Source organism: Hevea brasiliensis, unplaced genomic scaffold, assembly GCF_030052815.1.
Source record: "Hevea brasiliensis isolate MT/VB/25A 57/8 unplaced genomic scaffold, ASM3005281v1 Scaf5, whole genome shotgun sequence".
Classification (NCBI taxonomy): Eukaryota; Viridiplantae; Streptophyta; class Magnoliopsida; order Malpighiales; family Euphorbiaceae; genus Hevea; species Hevea brasiliensis.
In genome coordinates this window covers 2,330,427-2,350,217 of record NW_026615028.1, presented here as the reverse complement: position 1 = coordinate 2,350,217, position 19,791 = coordinate 2,330,427, and the positions used below count along the sequence as shown (strand labels likewise).

The 19,791-nt window shown below is 33.1% G+C and overlaps 2 protein-coding genes and 1 pseudogene across 2 annotated transcripts; 1 reads left to right on the top strand and 2 right to left on the bottom strand.

The window, feature by feature from the left end:
- Window positions 1-5,397: 5,397 nt before the first annotated feature.
- On the bottom strand, window positions 5,398-6,369 carry LOC110643389 (germin-like protein subfamily 1 member 7). Its single transcript, XM_021795746.2, has 2 exons — window positions 6,205-6,369; window positions 5,398-6,110 (listed from the first exon to the last, which is right to left on the bottom strand). The coding sequence occupies exons 1-2, from the start codon at window positions 6,326-6,328 to the stop codon at window positions 5,560-5,562; spliced, it is 675 nt and encodes a 224-aa protein (XP_021651438.1). The 5' UTR covers window positions 6,329-6,369; the 3' UTR covers window positions 5,398-5,559.
- Window positions 6,370-9,874: 3,505 nt separating this feature from the next.
- LOC110643391 (germin-like protein subfamily 1 member 20) lies at window positions 9,875-10,648 on the bottom strand. Its single transcript, XM_021795749.2, has 2 exons — window positions 10,508-10,648; window positions 9,875-10,425 (listed from the first exon to the last, which is right to left on the bottom strand). The coding sequence occupies exons 1-2, from the start codon at window positions 10,632-10,634 to the stop codon at window positions 9,875-9,877; spliced, it is 678 nt and encodes a 225-aa protein (XP_021651441.1). The 5' UTR covers window positions 10,635-10,648.
- A 4,847-nt stretch (window positions 10,649-15,495) lies between these two features.
- On the top strand, window positions 15,496-17,853 carry LOC131177479 (U11/U12 small nuclear ribonucleoprotein 48 kDa protein-like; annotated as a pseudogene).
- Window positions 17,854-19,791: the final 1,938 nt, after the last annotated feature.

Genomic DNA, 19,791 nt, shown 5'->3' with positions numbered 1-19,791 from the left:
ATATCTTAATATTTTCTAATGGATATATACATGCATTATCAATAATTTAAGGTCCCAGGTGACCATCCTCTGTCCTTGCTCTCTCTCTCTCTCCCTCAACTCTCTCAAAAACTTCTTGTTCGAGAATAGAAGAGTCTAAAATATTTGGGAGAATTCTTCGTTTTGTGAAATAACATATTCATGAGCCATTAATTACAAACGTTAGGCACTTTCTATGTATGCTTACATTTCATCAAATATATTTAATAACTTGCATGTCAATTGAATTTTCAGTTTCATTTTATTAGACTGAATCAAGCTTACTTCAATTATATGTTGCACGTGTAGTTGGTAACTGAAAATTTTCTATGGTAAGGAATCAGAGGAGTGAGAATTCTGTAAAAGAACTAAGAAATTTTGGAATAAGAATTCCGATGTTTATTGCCCCAGAAATCAAAGATATATATAAAAAATTACGACTAACAAATAGATTCCTAATCAAGCTAAACTACCAAAATTGTATCAGAATCATACAACAAAAGGTAAGAACAGATATGCACATAAAAATTCCTAAATAAATGCCCTAAATAAATGCAAAATAAGTGGCAGCTAACAGCTGCCTTTCCAATACCTCCCCTCAAGTTGGAGCATGGAGACCTCGAATGCCCAACTTGCGAAGAAGAAAGTCAAATTGATCCTTTCTTAACGCCTTTGTAAAGATATCCGCAGGTTGCATTGAACTACGTACATAATCTGTTCGAATGTTACCATTCAATATCTCATCAAGAATAAAATGACAGTCCACTTCAATATGCTTGGTATGTTCATGATAGATGATAGCGTTATATACTGAGTGCCTGACTATCACAATACAAATTCATAGGTTCAGTATGCGCCACACCAATAGAATTCAATAATCCTTTCAACCATTTAAGTTCACGAGTTGTAGTACTCATAGACCGATATTCAGCTTCAGCGGATGAGCGAGAAACTGTCTGTTGCTTTTTAGTCTTCCACGAGATAGGGGATTCACCCAAAAGAACAAAATAATGGGTCAAAGACCTTCACAAAGGACATTAGCCCAATCGTAATCACGAAGAAGAGAATTTGAGATCACAATTGGCATGCAGTAGTATACCCTGACCTGGATTTCCTTTCAAATAATGCACAACTCTAACAGCTGCCTCCCAATGAGCTTTCTTCGGTTGTTGCATGAACTGAGCAAGAATATGCACACAATAAGACAACTCGGCTGAGTTATTGTTAGATAAATAAGCTGTCCCACCAGACGCCTATACTGAGCAGGGTCATCCACATCATCACTCTCGGTAAGGGCCAGCTTGTGATTTTGTTCAAGAGGAGTTTTAGCCGGCTTGCAACCCAGTAATCCAACTTCTGAAATTACATCCAACGCATACTTACGTTGACACAAGAAAATACCATTCGAGTTTCTGGCTACTTCAATCCCTAAGAAAAATTTCAGCTTCCCCAAGTCTTTCATATGAAAGCAATGACTCAAATAGTTCTTGAATTTTTGTACAGCGGAAACATCATTGCTGGAGATAATAAGGTCATCCACATAAATAAGCACATTCAATTGAACAGTCCCAGCTCAAAAAGTGAACAAAGAGTAATCTGAATATGATTGCTGAAATCCATAAGCTTTCAGAGATGCAGCCAATTTCGCAAACCAACATCTAGGTGCTTGCCGCAAACCGTATAGAGATTTCTGGAGTTTACAAACCTTCCCTGGTGATTGAGAAGCAAATCCAGGCGGCATCTTCATGTAAACCTCTTCCTCCAAATCACCGTGTAAGAAAGCATTTTGGACATCCATCTGATGGAGTTCCCAATTCTTTGTAGCCGCAACAGCAAGAAAGGTGCGCACAGTAACCATTTTTGCTGTAGGAGCAAAAGTCTCCTGATAATCTATGCCTTCAACTTGATTATTTCCCAATATCACTAACCGCGCCTTGTATCGTTCAACACTTCCATCAGAATTGTATTTAATTTTGTATACCCACTTGCTTCCTATTGCTTTCTTCCCAAATGGCAGATTTTCAACTGTCCATATACCATTATCCTCCAAAGCCTGTATTTCTTTTCTTATAGCGGCTCTACACCGTTCATCCTTAACTGCTTCTGCATAAGAGCTTGGTTCATGTCCTATAGTAATGGCTGCAAAAAACATCGGTGTTGTACAGAGAATTTATCATAACCCACATAATGTACTATAGAGTAAGGCGTACCTGAGGAATCAGATTGGGAAGGTGACCATACCGAGGGGCTTGTTTTGATGGCGTTTATCACATAATCCTTCAAACGAACACTAGGTTGCTTGGCCCTTTGTCCCCTACCTAGTTGCTCTTCAACAACTTCACCTCTATCCACTCCCTCACTGTTTTCATGGATCAATTCTTCCGTTTCAGGATTCACCTCACTTTCTCTACCCACACTTTCATCGTGCTCCTTTCCCAAGTTGTTCTCTAAACCATCAACTTCATCACCCAACTCCTCAACTCCATTTTTAATGAGTTCATCACCCATTGTTTTCTCATTTGCATATGGAAATTCTGTTTCAGCGAATACCACGTCTCTTGATACAAAGTATTCTTTAGTTTCCAAATCATACAATCTCCATCCCTTCTTTTCAAATGGATACCCAACAAAAACACTCCTACGACTTCTACTACCAAATTTATCTTTATTCCGATTTAGATTATGCGCATAGTACAAACAACCGAAAACCCGAACGTGTTTGTAAGAAGGTACTTTCCCAAAGAGCATCTCATATGGGGTTTTACCATTTAATAACATAGATAGAGTCCTATTAATTAAATACCCGGTTGCAAGAACACATTCTCCCCAAAATTCTATGGGTAAATTTGCTTAGAAACGTAAGGCTCTTGCCACATTAAGAATATGGCGATGTTTTCTTTCCACTCGGCCATTTTTGTTGAGGTGTTCCTACACAGGAAGTCTGATGCAACATCCCTTGTTCATCAAAATATTCTTTCAAGCACATAAATTCACTTCCGTTATCACTTCTGACAATTTTCACATTTTTTTCAAATTGGCGTTTAACCATCACAACAAATTTCTTAAGAACACAAGCTACTTCTTATTTTCCATTCAGCAAATATATCCAAATACCACGAGAGTAATCATCAACAATTGTTAAGAAGTAAATTGCTCCACAAGAAGTTGGGACTCTATAAGGTCCCCACAAATCACAATGTATCAATTCAAAACAACCATCAGCTTTATTGTCACTAGAAAAGAAAATCTCTCTTGTTTGCTTTGCTCTAAAACAAACTTCACAAGTTTTATTAGTTTTCCTAACTATGCTACCAGCTTCTAGAATTAACTCTACCACCTTATAAGAAGGATGACCCATTCTCTTATGCCAAAGCTCAAAAGACCCCACATCAGTTACCTTACAAGCTGTACCGATGTCACTCCCTTGAGAAAGTACAGCCCCTCGCGTTGCTCACCCGCTCCAATCAGGTTCCTCGAATTTAGGTCCTGTATAGCACAAATTTTGTTAGTGAGTTGAATAACCAAATTTGAATCATTAAGTAGTTGTGATGCAGAGATCAGATTGCAATTCAAATTTGGCACATAAAGGACTCGTTGCAATTTCAAGTCTCCTCCAAGCAACACAGTTCCTTCTTTCACCGCTAAGGTCTTTTCTCCATTAGGTAACCCGACTGAGCATGGCACAATGTCAAGCAATTCACTCAAAAATGCCAACGTTCCTGTCATATGATGGGAAGCTCCTGTGTCAATAATCTAAGAAAATATCCTCTGTGTACCTGTCAACCTCTCATTGCCACCATTCTGACAAGAATTCAACATGCCCAGCAAAGCAGCCCACTGCTCTTCATTTAATCTACTAAGACCCTTTTGATCTGAATCTGTCACAATTTCACGCCCACCATCAAGTCCAGTTGCTTGTGTGGCGTTGGCACGAGCAACTCCTCCCTTGCTACGTCTTGCTCTATTGCCACGCTTTTGACCATCTCCTCGTCCAACAGAAGTTCCACGTGGTCTATTACCCCACCATTCTGGATAACCTATCAGTTGGAAACAACTTTCAGCATCATGTCCCTCTCGATTGCAATTAGAACAAATTGAGGATTTTTCTTTATCCCCCCCTGAATTTCGACTTCCTGCTCGAATTGCAAAACTCATAGGATTGCCTCTTTCTTCCTTGGTTTGTGTCATAGTTCGCAACCGCTCTTACTGAACAACCATAGCATAGGCACGATTCAAATTGGGCAAGGGTTCAGTGCTCAAAATATTAGAGCACACTGTTCCGTATCCTTCTTCATCCAAGCCCATCAAAAAATGATGAACTCTCTCTTCTTCACGCTTTCTTTCCAATTCAATGGTAAGATTGCATCTGCAGCCTGCACAGATACACACTGGTATCTGATCATAATTGTTTATTTCATCCCATAACGTTTTGAGTCTTCCGAAATAGGACACGATCGATTGACCTTCCTGCCTACAATTCGCCAAATCCGATCTCAGTTACTGCATTCGTGGACCATTCCCAATCGAGAACCTCTGTTTAATATCCTCCCACAGATCCTTTACGTTCTCCATGTGAGAGATGGTCTAGCGAAGCGTCAGTTCAATGGTGTTAAATACCCAAGAAACCAGCATAGAGTTAACCGTCCACCAATCTTCGAGTTTCAGTGAGTCATCTGCTGGTTGCTTAACAGATCCATCAATAAAACCATATTTCTTTTTGGCCCGCAATGCAGTCCGCATATCTCTCGCCCATTCTTCGTAATTCTCGCCCTTCAACTGAACTTGGGTAATCAAGTTACCTGGGTTGTCATTCGAATTCAGTGTGTAAGAACTAGAAGTTTTCTTCCCTGATCCAGAACTCTCATTTTTCTTTTCATCAGCCATGGCTCTGATACCATGTAAAAGAACTAAGAAATTTTGGAATAATAATTCTGATGTTTATTGCCCCATAAATCAAATATTTATATAAAAAATTACAGCTAATAAATAGGTTCCTAATCAAGCTAAACTACCAAAATTGTATCAGAATCATACAACAAAAGGTAAGAACAGATATGCACACAAAAATTCCTAAACAAATGCTTTAAATAAATGACTCAAATATGAATTTGCCAGATAAATTATATGCCTTTAATCACTAGACCAAATCAGATTAGGCAATGAAAATATTTTTAATTACTAGTTCTTACAAATTTCCAAGTTGGTTTTGGTTGTTTATTAACTCTTTTCTTAAACAACCTAACTCAAAACTTTAGAATAACAAATTTTCATTGTTTTGTTCTTTCCTTCAAGAAAAATAATTTGAAAGCTATTAGATAAAGATCCTAAATTTTCTTGTAACACCTTTAATTGAGCAAGTCTATGGATATGTGAGCAGTGGAAAGAGCGAGAGAGAGAGAGCACTTAACAATTATTATCTCATTAATAAAATAAAAATCAACATCGAGAGAGCTACGCAGAAGCCCCTCCTTACTTTATTACAGAAAAATATCAATCATTCTAGTACTGGTTCACGATTATTCCATATATACGAATATGATTCTAGTGATTGTTGACCCAGAACTGTTTCTGAAGATAGTTCACTACATTCTTATCGACTTGGAATGCTTTGACAAGAACATCTGGATTAATAGGTGGATTAGATCCAAAGATTGCATTTGCTATTGTGATGACTCCGGGATTTTGGCTACTCAAAGCAGCAAAAGCCACTGCATTAGTATTTCCAATATTGAATTGGAAGTGAATGAGGCCAATTGGAAAAACGAAAACGTCTCCTGCATTTAAGACCTTGGTGATGAGGCGATTCGGGTTTGATGTGACGAAACCAACATAGAGGGTGCCTTCCAAGACTACCAAGATTTCAGTGGCACGAGGGTGAGTATGGGGTGGGTTTAGGCCACCATATGGTGCAAAGTCTATACGAGCTAAGGATATGCCAAGAGTGTTAAGTCCTGGTATTTTGTCAACATTTAAGAGAGTGACGTTGGACCCAACTTGGTTTGTTGTATTTCTAGGAATATTGAGACCAGAAAATGAGAAATCATCTGCTGTTACAAGCACTGGGTCCCTGCAGAACTTTCCATTGACAAACACTGCATAAGAAAAAAAAAAGGCTTATATATTAGCACTAAGAACGAAGAAAATGATCGTGAAATGGATATTTTACTTCATTTTTTAAGCACATACCACCATCTTTGCTGCCATTGATGGCTACACAAAAGTCCTGAAGAGGGCTAGGGTCAAAGGCAAAGACATATGAGGAAGACAAAACCAGAAGGAGAAAAGCAACAAGTAAATGAACTCCTTTCATTTTGATTAGGCTGTTTCGAGCTTGCTATAGCTTATAGTGCTTTCAGGGATGAGAATTCTTGCATGGAAAACAAATGAATTTATAGATTGGAGTCATTGATCTAGTCTCTGGAAAGACATAATCAAACTTCACCAGTCTGAAGGTGTTATGTTCAGTTTTTAATTTCACCAATGAACCATTCTACTATAACTACACACTTTCATCTTTGTTTATTTTCCTATTATATATGCTTATTTGCAGTAATACAGTATTGGTGAAGAACTGGTCTTTTTTTCCATATCTTATAAACAATAGTAATTATAATTTCATTCCAGGCAGATGATTTCGATACATATTTTTTGGTGAATTCAACACAACTATTTCTACACGCCATTTTTGATTTTATTTTCATTTGAAAACAAAGCTAAACTTTCAAACAATGTGCATATATAAAAGGATTTTTCTAGGTTTACTGAATGGGTCATAGATAAAAGTCCTATGTGACCGCCCCGCATCAAAATTATAATTAATTAATATCCAAATTCAAAATTGGTGTTCTATCAAATCTATTAATTAATAAGAACAAAACAAATTAATCCAATCTTTTGTAACGACCAAATGTGACCATATATGCAACACACTTTAAATGTCATCTATTATCAAAGAAAGACTAAAAATCCAAATGAAAAATAACCTCTAAGAGAATTAGCATAGGTGGATAAGATTAGGTAGATTTCAATTTACATGGCATCATTTCAGATTATGAATTGATTTAGTTATTTATTAAGTCACTAATTTACTATTAAAAAAATATGAAATCAAATTTTAATATTATTTAATTTTTAAATTAATTTTAAAATTAAATCATTTACATTACTGGTTAAATTTTTAATTTTATGGACAATTAAATTTGCAAATTAAATAGAGTTAAGGGTGCATTGGTAAATTGAATTAAAATTTATTATAAATGTAAATTAGTCAATAATCATAATAACAAGAGTAAATAATGCATTCTGACTTGAAATTTGAAAAATTTATAAATTTCACAAAATTATGGGAGTGTAATTTAGATCTAAGAAAATTATTAACTGAAAAATAACGCATCACATAAAAAAAAAATTGTTGAGCATTAAATTTTAAAAAATTATAAAAGACACTTTTTATGAATAAAAGTACATATATATCGAGTGTATATAATAATTTTGATTGAAATTATAAAAAAAATTATTCCACTTATGTCACCAAGGATATACCATGGATGATGAAGCCTTCACCAAATGGTTTAGGTCTAGCTAAATCATGCATTATTTATAGGAGTCTGGCAACAAGTAATAATCATCAATATAAATAGGAGAGGTTTCTTTTTGGATTTCTTAAATGTTGGGATGATACATTGCTCATCAACACTATATGCTTCCACAAACTAAAAAAAAGAAAGAGAGTAAGTGTCTTAGTTAAAAAATTGCATTTAAAAGTTAATCCATCCAATAATCATCAAAACCTTGTACAACTAAAATTTTAATTAATTAATGTCATTGAACTATCTTCACATCAAAATAATGATTAGTGATCATAATCATCTTCCATGATTTAATTAGCTTAATAATTTAATAACACCAAGTTAACTTGTACTCAGGATACACGTCGAACTAATGATATTCTCCTATCCTAATAATAATAAGACAATAATCTTTATGTTTAGTTAAGCAATTAATTGAGAGAATCAATGAGCTTCAGTTGCGTACTTTAGCCTGTGGCATCTTTATAGTCATTTTGAGGTGAAGATTGGGGCTTGAGTATTGTTGTTGCTGATAGCGGTGATAGCGTGGCTCTGCTGGTGCTTAGTCATTGGTTTGTGGTGTTTTATAGCCTGTTTTGTGCTAATCTTCTGCTGAATTTTTATCTTAAGATTTTGTTGCTGTGAGTTATCCTTGTGATTATTGGGCACAAGGCAATTGTTGTTTGCATTTTTTCTTTTATATATATTTTGTTGTTGCTTTGTTTATATTCCTTTATTTTGGCTTTAGGTTTTTTCGCTTAACATATGTTAGCCCAGATTGATTTTTATTGATTTGGAGAAGGCTTATGATAGTGTTCCAAGAAATGTCTTATGGAATGTGTTAGAACAAAAGAGGGTATCTATTAGGTACATACAAGTGTTGAAAGATATGTATGAAGGAGCAACTACTATTGTGCGCATGGTGGGAGGGGACACAAGAGATTTTTCGATCTCAATTGGATTACACCAAGGATCAGCCATAAGCCCTTACCTTTTTACATTAGTTTTAGATGAATTGGCGAAACATATACAGGAGAGTATTCCTTGGTGCATGATATTGGCGGATGATATTGTTCTGATAGATGAGACACGAAAAGGAATCAATAGAAAGCTAGAGCTTTGGAGAAGTGCTCTAGAGTCAAAGGGTTTTAAGTTAAGTAGAACGAAGACAGAATACATGCATTGCAAGTTCAGTGAAGGCCAAACTGGTGATAGGGAATGAGTTAGTTTGAATGGAGTGGTACTGTCCCAAAGTAATCACTTTAAATATTTAGGCTCAGTCCTTCAAGTAGATGGGGGATATGAGGAAAGATGTTAGTTATAGGATTAAAGCCGGATGGTTGAAGTGGAGACGTGCCACGGGAGTTTTATGTGATCGTAAGATTCCCAATAAGTTGAAAGGAAAATTTTACCGTACAGCCATACGACTGACTATGTTATATGGTAGTGAGTGTTGGGCACTGAAAGAGTCGTATGCGTCTAAGATAAGAGTTGCAGAAATGAGAATGTTAAGGTGGATGAGTGGCCATACTAGACTAGATAAAGTCCGTAATAAGAGTATTAGAGAAAAGGTAGGAGTGGTGCCAATTGAAGATAAGTTGAGAGAAGGGAGATTGAGGTGGTTTGGTCATGTGAAGCGTAGAAATACGGAGACTCCAGTTAGATAAGTAGAGCACATTAGGTTAGAGGATAGAAAGAAAAAAAAGGGTAGACCTAAATTGACTTGGAGGAGAGTAGTACAACATGACCTAGAAGCATTACACATTTCTGAGGACTTAACCCAAAATCGTTTAGAGTGGAGAAAGCGAATCCATATAGCCGACCCCAAATTTTTGGGATAAAGGCTTAGTTGAGTTGAGTTGAGTTATATGTTAGCCTAGATTGGGTATACTAGAGAAGGTCTTTTGGACTTGGTTTAGTTTGGCTAATATATGGTAAATTTTTCTTAATTTATTAATAAAATTTGTTTATAAAAAAAAAATTGTGAAATTTGAGTTGAACACTCGAGTAAAATTAAATGGACAAACAAAATCAATTGAGAGAGGGAAAGAGAAAGAGAGGAGAGGTGCTTAATTTATATTATATATGAAAGATCAAGTCGGAAAGAGGAACGCCTTTTCCTTATTTTGTTACAATTAACCATGCATGCATGAGATTTTCACAAAGAGGAAAGTTTACCAAATGATTCATCATGAACAAATGGAGCGAATTACAGGAAGCATCCTCCTTATTAATATGTTACAAACCATGAGATATGATGATCAAAATGAGAGAATTCATCAATAATGTCATGGATTAACCCAATTTTCACTTTGAAGAGTGACCACCAAACTTTTGTTAAGATGGAATGCCTTGGTGAGAACATCAGGATTAATAGACGGTTTGGATCCAAATAGTGCATTTGCTTCTGTATTGACTCCAGGATTTTGGCTGCTCAATGCTGCTATGGCAACTGCAGGAGTTTTACCTATGTTCAACTGGAAGTGAACTAGCCCAAATGGAAATACAAAAACATCTCCAGCGTGTAGGATTTTGCTGAATAGGATATGATCTGGGTTGGCTGTCACAAATCCAGCGTAAAGAGTCCCCTCCAAAACTGTGAGAATCTCCGCTGCTCGAGGGTGGTGGTGTGGAGGGTTTAGACCGCCATTTGCTGCATAGTTAATACGTGATAACGATAATCCATTAGTATTAAGTCCTGGTATCGAATCAACAGTTAAAAGAGTGATATATATTCCTAGTTGATTTGATGTGTCTTGAGGAACATTAAGCCCTGAGTAGAAGAAATCATTTGCTGTGACTTTCGCCGGATCTTTGCAGAATTTTCCATTCACGAACACTGCACGAAGAAGAAACTATTATATTAATTATCATCCAAGATTGTTAAAGAAATTAAAGATGATGAAAACGAAATCATTTACCACCAAACTTTGTGTCATTTATTGCTACACAGATGTCCTGAAGAGGCGCAGGATCAAAGGCATCGGCAAACGAGAAAGCCAAAGCCAAGAAGACAAAAGCAACTAGGAGGAAATTAGCAACTCCCATCACTATATACTCATTAGTCTCCGTCTACTACTGGTGTTGCTGGGTGAGGGGGTGATGAGAAATCTTACATGATACATAGGGCTATTTATGCGCTAGATATGTCTTCCATAAAGCTAATCTCTGGTTGTTGATCCCTACTCGAAAACTCAGAAGACAACGTCCCAAAATCTTCACTAATTATTGTCTCTTTTTTATTTCAATTCCAAATATTATAAGGCAGAAATTATTATTTTACTTAGCTTCACCTCACGAAAATGATTGCATGCTACTATCTGCACGAAACAAATTGTTATCTGTTTCCTCATATGAGTTTCAACAGTAATCCTTCTAAAATTTCTAAATAATTCCTCCTTTCAGCCAATCATCAGAAATATAATCTGTGCATTCTACATAAAAATATGCTTGCATGAGATGCATTGAATTGAATGAATGAAAACGTAATAATTGATAATTCTTCTTTTTTTTTTTTAAAGTAATTTAACAAGTAACTGAATTAGATTATTGGAGACGCGAATTTAGGGCTACTATGCTTTTAACTTCTTAGATTAAGCTAGACTAAGCGAGTCGGCTTATACATATTAAGTGAATAGAATATATATTTATCAAAGATAATGGACTATTTATCCCAAGATCATAAACTAGGAATATTAGAATCCTACATTATCAGAGATAATATTCTAGGTTTAGACGAACCCGGATTAATTAATATATAATCCTACAACATTTAAAATGTTTGCTTGTTTTTCCTTCAATCTTTGCCTATATATTATTGATTGCATTTTCCATGTATAATAGGGACACACTAGTATTTAATTAGTTTTGAGGCTGCAGCTGAAGCCAATAAATCTTAATTATATTGGGAAATTCTGATCAGATTAATGATCTTCCCCTACTCAATATGGGAAAGAGGATCCGATAATATATATATATATATATTGGAAACAGGAAGAAATAATGGAAATATATATCCAGGGAATGTTACGCCCTAAAAGGAGATCAAATCTATCATCTTCTTATTTTTTTTTCCCCTAAATACATGCACATAGATCTTATTCACAGGGAATTGAGTATAGAACGTTGCAGCATTAAGATTTTATACCTAATTAATTAAGAAAAATAAAATAGAATGAAAACCTGACTTAACAAAAAAAATTTACCAATCATTTTATATTGAGAGAATTAAAAAAAATTTACCAATCATTTTATATTAAGAGAATTACTATCTAAATTTTTAAATATTTTTATTAATTTTAACCAATCATTTTATTTTTAAAACTCAATTAATTACTCTCCGTTTTCTAAAATTACTAAATAATAATTCTTCTCTTATATTATTTTTTTAATAAAAAAATTGAAGAAGTAGATATTCAAATCTGACTTTATCAATATGTTTTTAATAGATTATAATCTATAAGCTACTTTTTGTAGTATCATGGAATATCATTAATACCTTAATCCATAATTTTTTATCAGGGAATTAATTCTGTAGATGCACACCTCCATATATACTTAAAAGCATGGTAGGGAATTAGGTGCATAGAATCACTAAGTATTGGGAGAAATTAATTAATTTCCTATTCATCACATATGAAAATCAAAGAATACGATTACACTGGTATACCTTTTTTTTAAAGAAAATTAAAAATAAAGTCTTTATTAAATGAAAATAAAATATAAATTTAAAATGTAAAATTTTATACTGCTATAATTTTATATAAAAAAAATTTAAATAAAACACTTATAAAAAAATATAATAGCTCAGTAATTATCAAAAATTTTGATATAATGTTGATAGGTCATTTGAAAAGTATACTCTACTCGGTAGTAATTTATTATTATTAGATTCTTAATGATAATTTTTTATAGTATGAATTTGAGGTTTTTTTATGAAAATATAACGAGATCTTTATGTATGCAATTATAATTTGTAAATTGTCCTAAAAAAAACTTTAATTTTGAGTTCTTATAAAATAATAATGATTTACAAATAAGTCTAACCATTTTTAAATTAATAATATTATTAATTATATTAAGGTTTATGTATTAATTATTTTAATTTTATATATATATATTAATTAATTTTATATAAATTAAATAATTAAATTTATTTTAATATAAAATAGAGTTTAATAATTTGACAAGTAAACCCTAATAAACTACATGCAAATTATTGCTGCATTATTAGGGTTATTCTTTTGCATTTCCCATTTCGAAAATAAATATCTTTATAAAATGATTTTTTTTTTTAAGGACTCAAAAAGCACAAGAAACACAAAACGCAGAAGAAACTTCCAAATAGCGTTTGCAGTTTGGCCACCTCAATTTCCACTTAGCTCAATAGAATCTGAATTCTAAGAAAAGAATTCTTCTGGATTCACACTTCTTCTTGTTCCTTTCCCATGAATCCTTCTTCCACTCCATATCCCAATCCCAATTGCTACCTCTTCCCTTATACCCCTCAAAACCCCAACCCTGCTCCTAATTTCCTATTCCACTCTGTTCCCCAAATCATCACAAATTCCTCTGACCACCACCACTCTGAATTCCGATGTCTATGCCATTCTTTCGTCTCTAATAGATCTTGATACAGTACGTAAATCAATATCAGACCTGAAAAATTTTATTTTTCTATTTTCACAAGAATTTCTAATTCTAACAAGATTCTTTATTTTTCTAAATAAATTTTATTTATATTTTCTAGTTTATTTTGGACTCTAAAATATTATTTTATTTAATTTAAGTTTTTAAATATATTTTCTATTTAGATTATGACTCTTTAGTTAATTTCTACATAAATTAGGATTTAAAATTCTAGAAATACACACATTGTATTTTGATTATGTGAAAGTTTTCTTTTTTATAAAGTTATGTTCACTTCTTTTTTTTTTCCTTAAATTCTAAATTGAATCTTGTGTTTCTTAAAATCTTGGATTAAGTGTTTGATTGTGTGTCGATCCTTATTCCTCGCTACATGCTACATCAGGAATTTCACCACCACCAGTATTGGTTATCATAATAAGGGTGAAATCTCTAAAGCAGTAGCGCGGAATAAAGATCGACACACAATCAAACACTTGAAAATAAATAAAATCTAATCTAAAACCTTAAAATAAATAAGATTAAATCTAAAATCTAAAGATAAAATAAAGTAAATATAGCTTTATGAAGAAAAAAACTTTATTGAGTAAATATGAAAAGTTGTTTATAATGAAAATACAATGCATAAATTAAAGAGTTTTTATCTAAATAGAAAACATATTTAAAGACCTAAATTAAATAAAAATAATATTTTATAGTCCTAAATAAACTATAGAGTATAAATAAAACCTATTTAGGAAAATAAATAATCCAATTGGAATTAGGAATCCAAAATTGGAAAATAAAAGTCTTCGGGTCTGATATAGATTTACGCACTAAAATCATTCACCACACTTTCGAAAAAATTTAACCTCGAATTTAAAGTGTTAAAGAATAAAAAAATTTAATTGAAAGATCACACCATATCTCTTTCTTGAATGATATGAATAAGATTGAGTTGAATAAAATTGAATTGAAAAATTTTGCATTGTCCTTTGCATTCATTAGAACATTTGGACAAACAAAATTAATCAAGTTTCATTGAAATCTCTATAGTTTGTTGTTCTTCATTTTCTAGTATACTTTCTTCAAACTCTTCGTCATTCACCACAGCGAATGACAATAAAATCAAAGTTTCAGATTCTTCAATTTCAAACCCTTTAAACTTAGGATATTCAACTTTAAGTTGTTTTTCTAATGCATATTAATTCTTTGTTCTTAGTTTAAATCTTCAACACCCTTTGATGTCTCAATAAAATTTATTTTCACCTCTAAATTCTTTATTTCTGTTGAAGTACATAATTTCCAAACACCGCTTCTTCAATATAAATTATTAATAACAAATGTTCTTTTATAATTAAAGAGAACAGAATCATAATTGACTCATGGTTGACTTTACCATGATTAACTCTCCTGACTTTATTCAATTTATAGCTTCTCTTTTCAATATTACGAACTCCAAATAAGCGGCAAATATTTTGCAAGAGTCACATAATCTCTATTATAGAATTTTGATTCTCTTCAATTACTCTCAAAACAGCCGATAATCCCTTATCACTTTCACAAGATTAATTACTATCACCACCATCAGTGTTGGCTATCTAATGTGAGTGAAATCACTGACATGATAACACCTGCTGCGAAATAAATAAAATCTAATACAAAATTATTCATTTCAAAATTTAAAAATAAAATAAAGTAAATTTTATTGATTAAACGTGATATAATGAAAATATAATGGGCATTTTTAGAATTTTAAATGAATTAGTTACGATCTTAATAAAAAATATATTTCAAAATATAAATTAAATAAAAATAATATTTTAAAATTTTAAATAAAATATGAAATATAAATAATTTATTTTAAAAAATAAAAAATCCAATTAGAATTATCAATGCCCGTGAAAATAGAAAAAGCGCACGACGTCAGGCCTCCTTTCTCTATCTGATCAAGCCCTCAATTCTCTGTCTCATCTCCTCCAGCCTAAAGCTGCCTCCTTAAAACGTTCTACTTTGTGCCCTGCCCGTACAACCCTCACCACCTCATGCCACCAGAATCACTCTTTTTTCATTCTCTTCGCTGCCCATCTTCTCTCTTTCAAGGCCCCACTTCTCTTATTGATTTCTTCATTACCCAAAAATCTTAAACACCAAAAACAATGACAAAAATTTCATTGCTCAGTCAATTCTGGACTCCGACAATGCTGAACTTTGCTTCGCTTTAGATGGTTATTTCAATGAGTTCCGTTCCAATTTCTTTTACAAAGATTGCCCAGGTGTTGTTAATTTCAATGATTTAGAAAGCTCAAAATGTTCAAGTTACCTGGAAACTGTTGTTTTTGTAGGAGATGAACAGCCTGAGTCAATTACTAATAGACTTCTGGAAACTGGTGTGATGTATATGGTTCTGTGTGACTGATTCAGTTAAGATATTGCATTTATTCATTACATGTGGAACTTTGAACTGAATGTTGTGATTTGTGAAGTTTTCAGTTTTTCTTGTTTTTTTTTCTAAAAATGCTCTGTTTGTTGGTAATTGTTGATTATGAGGAAACAATAATCAATTCATTTGCCTTTAGGAATTGGGTTTCTTTTCTCATCTCCCTCAATTAATTTGGCCTAGTGTTCTATTTTTCACATCATGTTTGAGCAGATGTTTCATTATGTTCAATGTAGCTTGTAACTTATTTCATGTGTTTTTATTTATTTTATAGCTTCATAGTCTGCATAAGAGTTATTATAAAATTGCTCAAAAATGCTGCAAGTATTTGCAGGATGGTTGAGCATGATTATGTTTCAAAAAGAGCGGATGAGGAGCGTAAGAAACATTCTAACTACAAAGCTATTATTGAGCATGATGGCCTGCCTTCAAGGCAATCAAGTAACCAGGCACATGGGACAACATGATTCATTGGCATGCGTTATTTATACTGTTAGTAGGATCAAGTTCATTTATTCCAAACAAGCTCTTAGTGATGTTTTTGCCAGCATAGTGTCCTTAAATTTTCTCTTGACAATGCTTCCTATTTATAAAAGTTGCTATTCTTGTAAATTTTAAGAATCTTTTGTATTTGCAGAAGGAAACAAGCAAGACTAAGACTAGAGAGGAGTTGTTGTCCGAAGAAAGGGATTACAAACGCCGAAGGATGTCATATCATGAGAAGAAGTCGAAAAGGACAACTTTGCAGGTAGGAAGATGTTTTCATGTTGAATTAGTACACTTTGAATGTTTTATTGTTATTGAGTCCTTATTCATGATTAGTTGATTAAACCCTAGAGGCTAGATGTTTGGGTTAAAATATGTTTGCGATTTACAGTATCTTTTGGCAAGAATTGTATGCCTACATATCCGATCGCTGAATTGTGAACTGATTGTTTCTTTTTCTTATTCTTCTGTGAAGACGTGGATTGAATTGAAATATTTTTAATATAATTTATTCATTATCGTACTTCTAAAGAATGTTTAGCTTTTATTCCCAAATTGAGCATCCAGGTTATATGAATTCTATGATATTTTATATTGCATGCAGCATCAGACTTCATCACTACCTGCAACAATTTCTATCAATTTAAGCATGCATTAATTTTATGGAGGCAATCAATCCTCCTACTGGCTTTGGGCTTTGATCAGATGTCCAACGTTTTTTAAGAGATTCCTACTTATTGTTCTTGGTGCAAATAAATGCTATAGGGTTGTTATTAAGAAAAACCCATGTGAAGTATGTGAATTAGATGCATCAAGTTCCAACCACATTCTTTATATTTGGTGGCATTTCACTTTTTTTTTTCTTTTCGTTTGAGAACCAAAATGGGAGAGCTCAAATTTGACAATAATTTCTTGCATCTGTAATATTCATGGTTGTCATATTGACAAACCAACAGCTATCCTCCGTATTTTAGTACTGTAATTTCACCCATAGGTGATGCGGGATATAATAGATGAATACATGGAGGAAATCAAGCGAGCTGGAGGGATTGGCTGTTTTGACTAGGCAGCTGAAGAAGAAGGGATGTCCCCTAGACCACCCTCCACTACTGATGTTGCTTTGGATGTTAATGAAGTAGAAGTGCTAGACAGTCTTCTGAAGCAATAAGATCTACTCCAAATAGTTACCAAAAACTATTGCACTCTGGTCATAGCAACAGATCTACAACTTCCAAGAATGCTTTGCATCCATATTCTGTTCAATGGGGACAAGATCATCATAGGCACCATGAACAAGCAGAATATCCAAAAAGTGCCTGACAGACATGGTAGGGAACTCTATTCTGGAAGTATAGAAAGACATAGAAGTCATGGCAAGTTGCATGAACAAAGTAGCCGCTATAGAAAATGAGATTATGTGGAAATGACCACTCCTAAACATCATGAAAAAAGATCTTCTAGCAAGGCCAACTATCAAAATTACAAGTCATCTCATTCTTTGCCAGATTCTGCTAATAATTCTGGTGTTCAGAAGAATGATGAGCAATTGGCTGTTAGGGATCGACATCTAAGAAACTCATATGGGAATCATAGTTCAAATGTTCTGGCAAAAATGCATTTGAGGACAGATACAACCCCGCAGAATCTCAGGACACATATGAAGATGGTGTCTACACTGGCAACAAGTATGTATGATCAGAAGAATTCTGTGAATAAACTAGCAGCAGTTCTGCAAAGGCTGTGACGACTTCCATGGGCCATGATTATCCTGGGGGAATTCCAACTAGTTTCCTGATGTGGGGTAAGTCATTCTTTTCATTCTTCTTTGTAATTTGAAAATGAGTTAATATGTATAGTTTTGCTCTTAATGCAGTTCTTTCACATAACTTTGCAGTAGGAAATCATCAGGCTTCAACATTTTATCCACGTCTGTATCTTCCCTTGTATCCTTGACTGTTTGTTTTTCCTTTGTGGTTCCTTGCGTTCAGGGAGGCGACTCCTTTGATTTTCTCTTTTTACCTTTCTAAACCAATATTAAAATATAGAAAGCAATGCTAGTAAGGTTTTTGTCAATATGAAGACATTGGAAATATTACATTGGTTAGACTGATAGTTACTTTATTGCCAAAAGCAGTACATAACCAATCAGCAGGGTTTTCAGGTTTGGCTGGGATTAGAATGGTGTCCAGCTTAAAATTCTTTTTCTTGCAGGAGAAAGCTGAAAATACGACTTGGCATAATTTTTTTATGTTGAATTTTCTCAGAATCGTATATATACAAAAGAGGGTTATCATTTTGAATTTGCTTATAGCTCACATTGCAACTTGTAGATTACAAAAAGAATGTTTTCCAGAGAACATGTGAAGTTTTTGTAGTTCCAATTTCCATATGGTGTTGAAAGAAGGTTGACAATGAAATGAAAGAATTTCTCACCATGGTAAGATGATATTCATAGGAATTTTTCACCAAAGGCTTCACCTTTGTATCTTAGTGGCTGCACTTAGGATGTAGAACTGAAGCTAGTAGCCTGGTACTCATCTGTTGATGTGATTTCTTTTATTAATTTTTTTTTTTTTAATTTTTTTGCTTTCGATTGGAATACTCCCACCCCCAATTCCCAAAGTTATGATAAAGACATAGTATGTTATTAAGTCCATATTTTCTTATATTTATTAAATATAGTATATAGTATATTTAAGACCTATTTTTAAATAGTTTAACGTTATCATTAAATTAAGATAACAATTTAATTTTAATAGTATACTTAAAATTTTTCATGTTTACTTTGAATTATAAATTGAAAAAAAGAATTTACAAAATAAATTAATGAATCTGAAAGAAAGGACAAATGTTAAATGCATGAGAGAGTATGTAATTAAAATATTTTGGAGAGAACATTTAGTGTGTATAAGCTAATTTGAGAATATTTTCAATAAAACATTAAGTTTTCTTGGTGTTATATATATATATATATATATATAAGTAAGATTTAAATGAAATTTATTTAAAAATTAAATGAATTCCATATTTATTTAGTCCAAATATTATGTAAAAATTTTGAAAATTTGAATAGAGCATTATATATTTAAATGATAATGAGGAATCAATTAATTATAATTATAATTATAGATATAATTTATTATAATTATAACTATAATTAATACATTTTTTTAACAGGCTAACTCGCATTAAAAGTTCATTAAAGTGCGAGATTAGAACTTGATCAAGATACAAAAAGAGAAAAGGAGATTTAAACTAATGGCACAAACCCATCCAATATTTCATAACCAAACCAAAACTCAAACAAATCAAATCGACCCACTCTTAACCAACCCACCAAAATAACTTTGCCCTCCCTAAAAACCCTTGGAAAACACAGAGAATAAACTAAGCTTGAAGACGGCACGGATCACCACCATTGCTCACCATAGATTAAACCCAGCTAATTTTGCCAGCATTTTAAAGACCACCAAACATTGCCCATCCCGAATCAGCATCTCCCAAATGTTAAAATGGAAATGTGTTATGCTCAAATGTTTCTAAAAACCGTGGACACCTCCACTTGCCACCGTGTTTTGAGCCGCCGGTGAAAATATTTTATTAAAAATTTATTGTCTCCTTTGCTTGTAATTAATATATGTAAAAATTAAAAAA

Coding starts and splice junctions, on each gene's coding strand:
- LOC110643391 (XM_021795749.2), bottom strand. CDS start 10,634: ATGGGAGTTGCTAATTTCCTCCTAGTTGCTTTTGTCTTCTTGGCTTTG. Junction 10,426..10,507: donor AAATGACACAAAGTTTGGTG/GTAAATGATTTC, acceptor TTCTTCGTGCAG/TGTTCGTGAATGGAAAATTC.
- LOC110643389 (XM_021795746.2), bottom strand. CDS start 6,328: ATGAAAGGAGTTCATTTACTTGTTGCTTTTCTCCTTCTGGTTTTGTCT. Junction 6,111..6,204: donor CAATGGCAGCAAAGATGGTG/GTATGTGCTTAA, acceptor TTTCTTATGCAG/TGTTTGTCAATGGAAAGTTC.